At 45.2% G+C, this 13028-nt stretch overlaps 2 protein-coding genes across 2 annotated transcripts; both read left to right on the forward strand.

Moving 5' to 3' along the window:
• The first annotated feature begins 265 nt into the window (after positions 1-265).
• LOC124683954 lies at positions 266-3908 on the forward strand. Its single transcript, XM_047218369.1, has 3 exons — positions 266-1177; positions 2965-3268; positions 3376-3908. The coding sequence occupies exons 1-3, from the start codon at positions 266-268 to the stop codon at positions 3510-3512; spliced, it is 1353 nt and encodes a 450-aa protein (XP_047074325.1). The 3' UTR covers positions 3513-3908.
• A 1063-nt stretch (positions 3909-4971) lies between these two features.
• On the forward strand, positions 4972-11520 carry LOC124683955 (plant UBX domain-containing protein 4-like). Its single transcript, XM_047218370.1, has 4 exons — positions 4972-5509; positions 9126-9417; positions 10688-10780; positions 10869-11520. The coding sequence occupies exons 1-4, from the start codon at positions 4977-4979 to the stop codon at positions 11256-11258; spliced, it is 1308 nt and encodes a 435-aa protein (XP_047074326.1). The 5' UTR covers positions 4972-4976; the 3' UTR covers positions 11259-11520.
• The last annotated feature ends 1508 nt before the right edge of the window (positions 11521-13028 follow it).

The following is a 13028-nucleotide window of genomic DNA, read 5'->3' on the forward strand; positions in this document are numbered from 1 at the left end:
TGTGTCATCGCCTCTGTTGGGTCAGAGCTCAACACCCAATGGAACAGAAGGAGGCGTCCAACTCTTCTACCACCTCCGTCGCCGTCCTGCCATACACCTACGTGACACGCGACAAGATACCAAGATCCCAAGAACAAGCAATCCAAGCCTTTATATAAGATCCCACCTCTCTCCTCCACTTGTACTCCACCACCCGAAGATCGCCACGCGCGCGCACAGCTCGTCTGAAGCAAGAAACGCGAGAGGGAAGTTCGCCGACGACGACATGGGGCGGCGGTCCAACGCCTCGCCGGCGGGCTCCGGGGAGCCGCTGCTGCCGGAGGCAGCACCACCAAAGGGCCATGGCAGGGACAGGAGCGCGATGATGCAGCGGACGACGTCGCACGCGAACGACGAGCTGCAGTGGTTCCGGTCATGTCTCCGGTGGGTGTGCATGGACCACTCAGCCCCAGGCCGCGCCGCGCTCTCCTGGCTGCTCTTCCTCCTCCTCGCCGTCGTCGTCCCTGCCGTCGCCCACTTCCTCCTCGCCTTCCGCCCCTCGCGCCGCCCCTTCGACGCCGTGGTGCAGCTCTCCCTCTCGGCCGCCTCGGGGGCCAGCTTCCTCTGCCTCTCCTCCTCCTTCCGCCGCATCGGGCTGCGCCGCCTGCTCTACCTCGACAAGCTGCAGACCAAGAGCGACCGCGTCAGGCTCAACTACACGGCGCGCCTCGCCTTCTCCTTCCGCCTCCTGGCGTCGCTCGTCGCGCCCTGCTTCGCCGCCGAGGCCGCCTACAAGGCCTGGTGGTACGCCACCTCCGCCGACCGCGTGCCCTTCTTCGCCAACGACGTCCTCAGCGACGTCGTCGCCTGCTCCCTCGAGATGGCCTCCTGGATGTACCGCAGCGCCATCTACCTCCTCACCTGCGTGCTCTTCAGGCTCATCTGCCACCTCCAGGGCCTCCGCCTCGAGGACTTCGCCGGGTCGCTGCTCGTCGAGGTGGAGGAGGGCAGGATGGGGGTGGAGCAAGTCCTCAGGGAGCACCTCGACATCCGCAAGCAGCTCAAGGTCATCAGCCACCGGTTTCGAAGGTTCATCGTCGCCGCGCTGCTCATCGCCACCGCCAGCCAGTTCGCATCCGTGCTCCTCACCACGCGACATGACTCCATCGACGACCTCCTGCACACCGGCGAGCTCGCGGTAAGCATCTCGATCCATCGCCTAATTCCTCCGTTCTCTTACGCGAATCCTCATTGTGATGCTCTGTTCTGTTAATTGGGGATCGCAATCCCTAATTATCAAGAAGGCGTACATTTCACACCATCGAAACCAATAATTTTTCGATGTGATAAAAGTAAGCTGGTTGGAACAGCGTGGAATCAAACAACTGACGGGTACCTTGCCTGCTAAGAAGATTAAGAATTGGTTGAGTGCTCAAATTTACTGAGTGCGTTGCCTACATAGTTACACTTCCACGATCACGGTGGTTTCTGGACAGGCTCCATTGGGCTGTAGAGTAGAAATTATCTAGAAATCTAATTGTTGGACTGAGTCTATAATTAAGTGCGCGGTTCTAGAATAGTGCCGGAGACAGCCCGGATAGTAAGGTTTGACGTGATTCACTCTGCTGGCGATCGATCCGTCACTGGATCTGAAAAGGGCACTTCATTCATTTCTGAATGCTAATTGGCACGCCATCGTTGTAGGTGCAAGTAGGACCATGAATTAGTGATAGCACCTTATTATTTGCAAAATAAATAAATTTTGATAGTACCTTATTGACATCACAATCCGAAGGGGATGGAACCGATCATCCCACCAAAGTTGTCTTAGATTTGTTAAAATTTCAATGTATCTGGTGTGTTGATACATTTAAATTTAGACAAATCTCAGATAAGTTTCATAAGATGGAGGGAGTATATAAGGTGTAGAGCTCCTGTAGTTTCAGATCTTGCGATAACCGCACACAGCTACTTATACTGTTCCACTTCCAATTTACTTCATAAGTTCCAGTTGCAGCAGTGTAGAAGGATAGAGAGAGGGATTTGTCCAGCCTCTTCGGCCATTCCGGATGTGTTGTATGTGTTCTGTTAGAGGCACAATTGTGGATCGCAATCCCTAATCGAGGAGTACATTTCACACCTTCTAATTTAAGACTGAACCAATAATGCTTCGATGTGATATATGATTAAATTAAGCTAGTTCGAACATCGTAGAACCAAATCAACTGATGGATACCTTGCCTACGTACATGAGGAGATTAAGAAATGAGTCTAAATAAATTTTTTGAGTGCTCAGTTTTACAGATTGCGTTACCCTCGGTGGTTTCTGGACAGGCTCGATTGGCCCATAGAGTAGATGAAATCAACTTGAATCCAATAATTGGACTGGATCTATAATTAAGTGGTAGTAGTATCGTGCGAGAAACAGCTAAGATAGTAAGGTCTGACTTGATTCACTCTGCTGGCGATCGTTCTGTCGCTGGACCTGAAAAGGGCATTTCATTAGTTTCTGAATGCTAATTGGCACGCCATCTTTCCAGTGGTGTTAGTAGGACCGTGAAATTAGTGATAGTACCTTGCTATTTGCAAAATAAATAATAGTGATAGTACCTTATACATCACTGGCTGACGGGGATGGGAACAGTTTATATAAGTGCAGAGCTCCTGTAGTTTCAAATCTTGTTATAATTGCAAACAACTACTTATACTGTTTAAGTTCCAGCTACTTCAGAACTTCCAGTTTCAGTGTTAGTTCAGCTACTTTGCAGCACTAAGTCTCTAGGCTAAGTTAAGCTGCTGCTATTAGGAGAATCACAGTTTGACTAAAAACTAAATATGCGGTAAATATACGAATTTGAAACAAAAAAAATGAAAAGGTCATATAATTTTGTTGCCTGCGCAGACTCAGCTATGTTCAGTTTTTTTGTTTTTTTGAACAAAAGCTCTGTTCAGTTGTGTAATGCTTCTCCATGTTGAATTCTGCAGCTATGTTCAGTTGTGCTCATGTCCGGGCTCATCATAATCCTGAGCAGCGCCGCCAAGATCACTCACCAGGCGCAGGCCCTCACAGGGCAGACCACCAAGTGGCACGCCTGCTGCACCATCGAGCCAGCCCCAGAGGAAGAAGTTGATCCTGGATCCAACCACAACTCCATGGTGGAAGAGTACTCGGAGTCTGAGAGCGACTGCGCATCCAGCGAGGAGACCGGGGACGATGACATACTGGAGAACACCAGGTTCCTGCAGCCTCACTCAACCGTGATCTCCTTTCAGAAGAGGCAGGCACTAGGTATGATCATCGACAGTTATCTTATCATCAATTCTCTTCATTTTCCCTTAATTAGAATTCATTAACTTTTCCCATGCTGTTCTCGCCTGATAAAAACGGTCTTGCAGTGACGTACCTGGAGAACAACAAAGCCGGCATCACGGTGTTCGGGTTCACGCTAGACCGGGCGTACCTCCACACGATATTCATGCTTGAGTGGACGCTCTTCTTGTGGCTGCTGGGGAAAACAATCGGGTTCTCCTGAAGACTGAAGACGAGGGAATGCATGTATTTTGTCCTCTCCAAGTGCATGGTTCGTTTAGTTTTCGCAGCCACAGGTTTGATTTGGTTGCATTTTTGTTCCGGGTGTGCATTTTGGTCTGTGTGTGTGCACGTGAGTGGTAGTGCACTGTATTTATGCTAGCGACTTGTGCGATGATGTGTAAATTATGGGTTGATTGCTCGTGACACCCCACGGTACAAAGGTGTATGTAAAATTGTAGATGAGTGTTGTAGATAGTAGGAAAAAAGGTCTTTTGGGTGTGTGCAGCTTGGTTTTGGAGGTTTATAATCTCGTGTTGTAAACCAGCAATAGTTGTAGACAGGACTTTAACTTGTAAAATTCTTCTGCCTTTTCTTTCGAAAGAATATTTGTTCTGTATTTCGGCGTGAATTGGTTGGAACACATGCAATTTTACAATTGTCATCTTTTTTTTTTCTTACATGGATGGATTTGTTTGTTTCATAACAAATGTTTTCCTCTTGAATGTATCCTACTAAATGTTTTTTTAGCAAACATAACAACAAGCAACCAAGCATCTCGATAAAAACAAGCAACCAAGCATCTCGATAAAAACAAAAGGCACACTTAATGTTTCGAATTTGTCATCTTCAACTTCGCCCTTTTGTATCCTCATATTCCTTTGGGCCTCGAATAAACAATATTTCCGAACTAACCTTAATGGCTTCTTCTCAAATGTTTTTTCTCCAAGCTCTTGTGCCTATATTGTTTCTTACAGGTACTCTGGTTTGATGATATATCCAGCCATCTCTGGCCGTTAATTGCTCGTTGCATCTGTTTGCTAAAAAAGAGGTTTGTGAAATTGTGAGCGACGAACCCCAACAAGTGAGAACATGAAGTGGTAAGACGAGTAAAACATATGAACCTAATCATCAGGTGGGGATCCCCCCCCCCCCCGAACATTTAAAAAAACCAAAATTGGAAAGTGGTCCCCCCACCTTCTGTCTCGATTGGTATCCATAGGCTTTTTTTTGCGAAACATTCATAGGTTTTTTTTAGCAGGGATATCATGTAGCCATAGGTGTGGATGGAAGAAAAAAAAATTGGGGATGGTGGCCCTAATGACAAATTTAATGGACATAATCGTTTGGATTTTGTTTTTTGAGTGAACGAAACCGTTTGGATAGGTTTTGCATTTCGGTGTGCAGTCTGGGTATGGCCTGGTTAACTGGATCTGGTCTGGTTAAGGCCCATTTTGATCTCATTTGGCCCATTTTCTCCAAGCTCCAAGCCCAAATAAACTCTTTAAAGCCCCAAAGCCGAAGTGTATCGGCTCACGATCTTTTCTTCTGGTCCACGCCACGAGACGCGAGCCATTCCCCAACGTCACGGCCCAACCCCGTCCGGAGCCAAAAGCAAACGAGAGAGAGAGAGAGAGGGCTTCCCCCAAACCCCCACAAGCCAGACGACGCGGCCGCCGCAGCCGAGATGGCCGCCGCCGGAGACGCCACCCACGCCGCGCCGCCGGCCGCGGAGGCGCAGTCGCTGGTGGACTCCTTCTGCGCCGTCACCTCCGCGACCCCCGCCGAGGCCGCCTTCTTCCTCGAGGGCCACAACTGGGCCCTCGAGTCCGCCGTCCGCTCCTTCTACGACTCCTCCGAGGCCGACGCCGATGGGCCCGATCCGGCGCCCCTGCCCCAGGCCCCGGCCGCTCGCGACGGAGCCGAATCTGAGGACGAGGACTACGTCCTCGGCGGCGGCGACAAGGACGAGGACGACGAGGACTACGTGGCCGAGGACGAGGAGGAGGACGCCCTCGCCGCGGCGGACGAGAGGAGGAGGCCCGCGAAGAGGCGGAAGAGCAGCCACGGAGCGCGGGCCGGGAACGGGAGCGCGGGGAACGTGAGGACGCTCTCCGATCTCGGCGCTGGCAAGGCGGCCGCGGGGTCGGACGGGGACGAGGACGAGGACGACGACGAGTGGGCGCCGCCGCCCGAGCTCTACACCGGCGGCGAGAAGAGGTCAGTGCTAGTACTTGTTTCTCAGGGCTTGCGATCCGCTCGCTTCGCTTCTAGGTAGATCGTAGAGGAACCCATTTCTAGGGTTTTAGATTGGCCCAATTCGGTGATCCAGGAGATTTGAGGGGCTGCTGGAATTTTGGTGTGATGGGAGCTGTTGCCAATCGTATTGAAATGCTGGGTGCTTTCATGTTTAGCTAGTATCTACTCTTGTGAATTTCTTGATGGCGTCCGGTTCTGCTAACATTATCTTGGCAAATGCCTAAAGCCCTAGGTCTGAGCACAATAATGTAGTCTGTACAGGGGTTAAACGTTGGATGACATGAGAGTTGAACAATGCTCTTCTAGACGGCCTGATCTGTTTCTTCGTATTAATAGCAACAAACCGTTGATCTATGTTGCAATCATTGCAATATTTATGTGACGTCCTTGCATAGCCTAGAGATGTGTCCGTTTGTGTATACTCATATGGCATTGCTGGTTTGTGTTTGTCGAGGTGACATTTCTAGAGGCCCAGTTCAGTGATCCAGGGGACTCGCGTGCTGAGATTTGAGGAACCGCTGGATTTTTGGTGTGATGGGAGCAGTTGCCAGTCGTATTAAAATACTGGGTCCTTTCATGTTTAGCTAGTATCTACTCTTGTGATTTTCTTGATGGTGGCCGGTTCTGCTAACATTGTTTTGGCAAATGCCTAAAGCCCTAGGTCTTGACACAATAATGGAGTCTGTACAGGGGTTAAACGTTGGATGACATGAGAGTTGAACAATGCTCTTCTAGAGGACCCGATCTGTTTCTTGGTATTAGTAGCCACAATTGTTGATCTATGTTGCAATCATTGCAATACTTATGTGACGTCCTTGCATAGCCTAGAGATGTGTCCGTTTGTGTATACTCATATGGCATTGCTCATTTGTGTTTGTCAAGGTGACATTTCTAGAGGCTCGTGATTTGATTGTGGATTTTAATCATTGGCAAGAAAGCTCTTTAAAAAATTGCCTGTATCTTCACAGCATTCCAATAAGCAAAACTCGGACATGTGAGGACCCAATTTACTTGGTAGGCGCCCAACATTTAAGATTTTGGTTACAAGCATCTTAAATTGTACAATTGCTGGATTGACTTTGTGGTTCATAGCTGTCGTCCTAAATACCAATCTGCTCTTCTTATGATACATGTGCTGTATACTTCTTGATTAGTAGCATGGCCAAAGTGTATCATATGAGTCGATACTTGCCAGGCTACTTTCCGGAATTGAGAATTAGTTCTCCCAAATATGATTATATGATATGCTCATAATGTTCTGATAGTAAGGCCTGTTGCCCTGTTGAAAAAAATCGTGACGTGGAGAGTTCGGGATGGTTGCCCTGTTGATTCATCGTCGGAGACGGATATCCGGGATATAGTTAGGGTGCCTGCTAGTTGCTGATGTCAACAAGAATGCAAGGCAATGCATGAGCCCCAGTAACTCGTTTGTTTACCTTGCCATTTTATTTGTCTTACTGGTTAGTTAGCATGGTAAACTTGATTTGGTTAGACAAGATATTTAAGGCCATATTTTATCGTCTCTCCCATTTTAGCAAAACATAAAGCATGGCATGCGCTTGGACTGGTTCATGTTGATTTTTCAATCAGCCAATCTATAGAGTCCAGTGGAATGGAACCTGGTTGTTGCGGGACTGGTTATGCACTTGACTAGCTGGAAACTGTAGCGTGCACTTTATGGTTTTCTGACTGGTGCACTATGGGGACAATAACATTTCCATACATTGCAATGTGCATTACTAAGAAGAACCAGATAACTTTTTGTGTGCACATAGTATACGAAGTTCTATCACCTTGTTTCTTACTTTGTCATCATAGGCCAACTAGGGCCCCACAGATAAAATCAATAGAAAGAAGAAAATACCATAAGTAGTCAACATGCATACCTTGTCTGGCCATGTGAGATCATAGGAGAGGCATTGCAGGTTTAGAGGTGTGTCTGTTTGTGTATACTCATAAGGCATTGCAGGTTTGTTATTGTTAAGGTGACATTTCTTGAGACTCATGATTTAATTGTGGAGTTTAATCATTGGCAAGAAAGCTCTTTATAAAAATTCCTGTATCTACACAGCATACAACATGTGAGGACCAATTTACTTGCTAGGCATCCATCATTTAGGATTTTGGTTACAAGCAGCTTAAATTTTACAATTGCTGGTTTGACTTTTTGGTTCATCATAGCTGTCGTCCTAAATACCAATCTGTTCTTCTTATGTTACATGTGCTGTAGACTTCTTGATTAGTAGCATGGCCAAAGTGTCTGATATGAGTCGTTACTTGCTAGGTTACTTTCCTGAATTGAGAGTTAGTTCTCCCTAATATGATAATATGATGTGTTCATAATGTTCTGATAGTAAGGCCTGTGTGTAACTAAGAAAAAATCGTGATGTGGAGAGTTCGGGATGGTTGCCCTGTTGATTCATCGCCAGAGACGGATCTCTGGGATATAGTTAGGGTGCCTGCTAGTTACTGATGTCAACAAGAATGCAAGGCAATGCCTGAGCCCCAGTAACTCTTTGATTACCCTGCCATTTTATTTTTCTTACTGGTTAGTTTAGCATGCTAAACTTGATTTGGTTAGACAAGATATTTAAGGCCATTTTTTATCGTCTCTCCCATTTTAGCAAAACATAAAGTATGGCATGCGTTTAGACTGGTTCATGTTGATTATTCAATCAGCCAATCTATAGAGTCTAGTGGAATGGAACATGGTTGTTGCGGGACTTGGTTATGCACTTGACTAGCTAGAAACTTTAGCGTGTACTTTATGGTTTTCTGACTGGTGCACTATTGGGAGAATAACATTTCCATACATTGCAATGTGCATTACTAAGAAGAACCAGAGATAACTGGTTGTGTGCACATAGTATACGAAATTCTATCACCTTGTTTCTTACATTGTCATCATAGGCCAACTAGGGTCCCAGAAGGAAGAAAATACCATAGGTGGTCAACAAGCATACCTTCTCTGGCCATGTGAGATCATAGGAGAGGCAACACCTGTTGCTGTTGGTTTATTCTGGCTATGACTTGCAATTGAGCTTAGCGGCATACAAAAAAAAAGGATCCCATATGATAAAAAAGATTGCTGTCGATTTCACCTATCCTATTCTGTTCCTAAATAAACTGTTTGCGACAAACTATGTTTGGACTATTTTGATGCTGCTTCTCCCCGGGCATTGATCTCTTTAGTATGGCTGTATTCTAGGCTCTAGCATGAACCTGCAGAAAAACTTAAGCAGGAAATCATCCATGGCCTTTGAAAAAACATCTAGCAACCACCCAAAATCTCAAGCTGCATGCTTAATGCCAATTAAGATGGAACATAGAATATCTTTTTATTTACATTGGCTTTACTTGGGCACTGTATGGATTAGCTTGCCACTTCCCTCATCCCTGAACTAGCAAGGAAATTGATCTTGACTAACTGGTCTCGGAATCGTATTTCCATCGTACATATATGTAGAAATTATAATATCAGTGTTGTAAGGTGAGATTTCAATAGGTATAATGTGAATTGTATAATGTGCACCCTTTTCTACCTCTAAATGCTTGTTTAATTTGTATTATTTTTCAGTGGAATGGTTGTTAGAGACCGCTCGAAACGCAAAAATGTTGGGGAAGAGATTTTTAAACAAGCTCAGAAGAAGGGAGCTAAGCTAGTGCCAGTCCCAGCTCGCCGGCAATCTTCTAGCTCAAGGAGCTTCCCTGGGACTAGCAGACTTCTAACAGGTGAAGCTGTACAGCCTGACGCACCACAGCCACCAGAAGAAATTGTTCACAACGTCTACTTCTGGAGCAATGGGTTCACAGTAGATGATGGTCCACTCAGAAGTTTTGATGACCCAGAACATGCGTCCTTTTTAAAGGTAAACAATTCTGACGTGTGCAACTGAGTATGTATTTCTGCTTGTTATATCTGACTTCTGAAGTGGCATATGTTTGTTTTTACCTCTAGAATATTTATGTTCATGATAATTTTGTTTTGCAACTTTTGGTCATTATATTCATGCTGATGATGTACTACTTCACAAGTATTGCAAATTGCAATAATGGTTCGTTGAAATGATTCCTAAGTGAAGAAATCATTTGGATGTGAAGTGATCTCTTTGGGCTTTTGATAGATGTCAATGTTTCTTAGCTGGTATTTTTTTAGAACTCAGCTAGCTTCCATGTGGCATCTCACAACTTAAGTCTTATTTTTGGGATGGTTCCAATTAAATAAATATAAGGTAGGGATAATGAATGTGTTAGTTGCTGGCCAATTTTATTTCACGAATAGGGAACATATATTTTCTGTCCTAGAGCTTGATCTGCAGCATGTACAGCAAAATATCATTGTACCGCAGCAGCTTGTTCAGAACAGGTATTCTGAACTCTTAATGTTGTACGGAGAATGGAAAAAATCAACAAATAGCTAAATATGCTACTCCGTCAATTGATTCCACTTTGTCTAGATATGGATGTATCTAGTCAACAAACGCATCTAGCTACATCCGTATCTAGACAAAGTGGAGTCAATTAATTTGGATTAGTGGGAGTATGTTTTGTTGAAACTTCTTTGTTTAGTGTTACATTTATTTTTGTATGTTGCTTTTCCCTCATCGAATCTGTTGATTTTCTGTTGGGAGTGGTGTTTTGGCACCTGGGAGCATATGCTCCCGGTTTTTAAATTTCATTTTAAATACACTTTCAAAATGTTGAAAAATTCGAACACAAAATTTAGTGGGTACATCTTGAAATTCTACACGTTCACAAAGTGGTTCCACAGAAAACGAACATTTTAAGTGTCATCTGTAAAAAGACAAATTTTGCTATAAAAAAGGTTGTGTACGAGACGTTTTGTTTGTCTTTTTCACACAAGTCATAAAAATGCCTCTTTTCGCAAATTTTGATGTGCGCACCCAAAATGTTGATACGTAAGCGAGAAAAAAATTGTTCATTTTTTTTTACATTTCAAAATGTTTTTTTCCGGTGGCAGGAGCATATGCTCCCATGTGCCGAATAGAATTTCCAACTATATTATAAAGTGTGCTACAAGCCTAAATACGCTTTTGTTCTTTTCTTCCATCATATATTACTGTTGACCTGATGTTATATTTGCTTTTGCTTAATCGAATGTACTTTTCCTTTCCCTAGAGCATCAAGAATAATGAATGCCCAACTGAGCTTCTTGCTGATGGGAGGTCAAGGGTGCAAGTAAATATTGTCCGTAAGGAAGGAACGTGTCCTGTAAGTATATTTGGACTAATTGTCTGTAGTGCTTCATATGTTCCATAAATGCTTGTCTTGACAATCTCAATCAAATGTGTTGGTACAGGAGCCAGTGAAGCGCCCTGCTCCATTTCAAGGAGGGGGCAGAAGTCTTGCAACACCTTCTGAAAACTCTGCTCCTTCAGTTGTTACTTCTTCCGCTGCTACTTCCAGTGCAGCGACTGCTGCCACCACTACGACCAAGACAGTCACAGTGGATGATTCTTTGCCATCAACCTCTCTACAGATCAGGTTTGCAGATGGCAGCCGTGTGGTTGCACGCTTTAACACAAGCCACACGATCAGTGATGTGCGGGCATTCGTTGATGCAACAAGGCCAGGAGAAGCTAGTGACTACACATTGCAGGCCGGGTTCCCCCCTAAGCCACTTGATGATGCGACCAAGACCATTGAGGAAGCCGGTGTGGCCAACTCGGTGATCATTCAGAGAGTCTAGCTCAACAGGTTGTTGGCCCTCTTCACCGAACACACACTAGCCATCTGAAGTCTGTGAATTTCCTTGTCCTTTTGTCTCTCGAGTTCTCTTGAATTTAGCTTGAGCCTACCATGGCTTGCTTCACTCAGCTGCGTTTTAGGTATTAAGATTGTAAATCAGCGACATCTGGGTACATCCATCTATAGGGTACGTATACTTGTGCGTCCACTCCAGTCCACATCGCGTTTCGTCTGTCTGTTATAGTCCTTTTGTTCGTATCTAACGACCTCTTTGGTAGTGTGCGACAAGGTTAGCTACAGCGGGTGCTCATTATTCATGCATATCTGCGTTTTTCGTCGAACAGATGTCCTGATGCTGATTGCAATATGCAACCAAACTGAGTCGACTTATACGCGTACTCTTCCGTCCGGATTTCACTGTACAGCTTGAATTTCGTTAAGAAACCCAAGTTTTAAACATGGTCTAGCAATGTTGGGGGCGTGGGCGCGCCATGGCTCGGTTTCCTGTCCTTGTAAATGAGGAGTGACAGGAATTATCTCAATCAAAGCTGGCCGCCTGGTCCTGCCATTCAACAGCAAGTAGGTAGGTTCATCTGCCTGCCGTGCTGTACTCCTAGCTCCAGAAAACCCAACGATTCGGCTGCCCGTACTACGCAAGATCCCATCATGGATTCATATAATCATATGGTCCCACGATTATTAGCGTCGGCCGCGACGAGCCCGTCTGTACTAGCCGACAGGACGACACGGCGCATGAGAGGCTGGAGCTCGCCGACAAGCCAGATTAGTGCGATTCTAGCTGTAAATATTTACTGTACATGCTAATGATCGGCCGGAACCGGGACGTGACACCACTGAGCGCCTGTCACCGTGGGGATGGCTCGCTACTTTTGCATGCATGTTCGTTGATTATTGGAGGCTCGAGTCGAACGATTTGCTTTATGGGATTTTTTGAACAAGGTAGGTAGGGTGCTGAGCAACCTAATTGCATTACAGATACAAACATGGTTCTTGATGGTAGTAATCTGTTGACCGCTACAAATACAGGGCAAGAAGATGATCTATGAGTAGGGTTATTGCAAGAACATAAAGATGAGACTCTAGACAGAGTTTTTGCCTGACGAGCACAGTTGTGTGCAATGACATTTAAAACTCTGTTTATATGTATGATCCTTGGGTGAAGCAGCTGAAGTGTTTCCTGGAATTGCACCGTCTGTCTTCTAATCTCCCACATGACATTTGGATTTGCACCTCCATTCGCCTGAACCGCTTTTGCTAAGCCGAGGTTATCTGTGAAGAAAAAAGGATCCTGCAGAAGAAGAGAAGAGGTGATACTTGCTGCAATAAGTAGCCCTTCCGCCTCTGCCTGAATTGGAGTTAAGAATGGAGGAGTTTTTGCTGAAATAAAAACATCAGTTGTGTGTTGGCCATGGTTCCAAGTGATATATATTCCAACTCCTGCTTTTGAAGGTTGTCCATTTGCTCTTTTCTTCCAGGCTGCATCAACAAAAATCTTTGGACCAGAATATAATAGTTCCATAGGAGTTTCAGGGATTTTTGCAGGAAGAGTCTGTTTAGCAAGGCATTTGCTCTTATAATTACTTGGTTGGGCCGTCCATGCAAATTATTGAAAAGTTTTTCATTTCTCATTTTCCAAAGACACACAAGGAAGGTAAAGATATTTGGAATGTTGACATGAGGATGATCTAAAGCTAGAAGCTGTAACACAGTAGTATGAACATTTTGATAATTTGGAGCGATTAAATCCATT

This window comes from Lolium rigidum, chromosome 1 (assembly GCF_022539505.1).
Source record: "Lolium rigidum isolate FL_2022 chromosome 1, APGP_CSIRO_Lrig_0.1, whole genome shotgun sequence".
In the NCBI taxonomy this organism is placed as follows: Eukaryota; Viridiplantae; Streptophyta; class Magnoliopsida; order Poales; family Poaceae; genus Lolium; species Lolium rigidum.

Coding starts and splice junctions, on each gene's coding strand:
- LOC124683954 (XM_047218369.1), top strand. CDS start 266: ATGGGGCGGCGGTCCAACGCCTCGCCGGCGGGCTCCGGGGAGCCGCTG. Junction 1,178..2,964: donor TGCACACCGGCGAGCTCGCG/GTAAGCATCTCG, acceptor TGAATTCTGCAG/CTATGTTCAGTTGTGCTCAT. Junction 3,269..3,375: donor TCAGAAGAGGCAGGCACTAG/GTATGATCATCG, acceptor ACGGTCTTGCAG/TGACGTACCTGGAGAACAAC.
- LOC124683955 (XM_047218370.1), top strand. CDS start 4,977: ATGGCCGCCGCCGGAGACGCCACCCACGCCGCGCCGCCGGCCGCGGAG. Junction 9,418..10,687: donor AACATGCGTCCTTTTTAAAG/GTAAACAATTCT, acceptor TCCTTTCCCTAG/AGCATCAAGAATAATGAATG. Junction 10,781..10,868: donor GTAAGGAAGGAACGTGTCCT/GTAAGTATATTT, acceptor GTGTTGGTACAG/GAGCCAGTGAAGCGCCCTGC.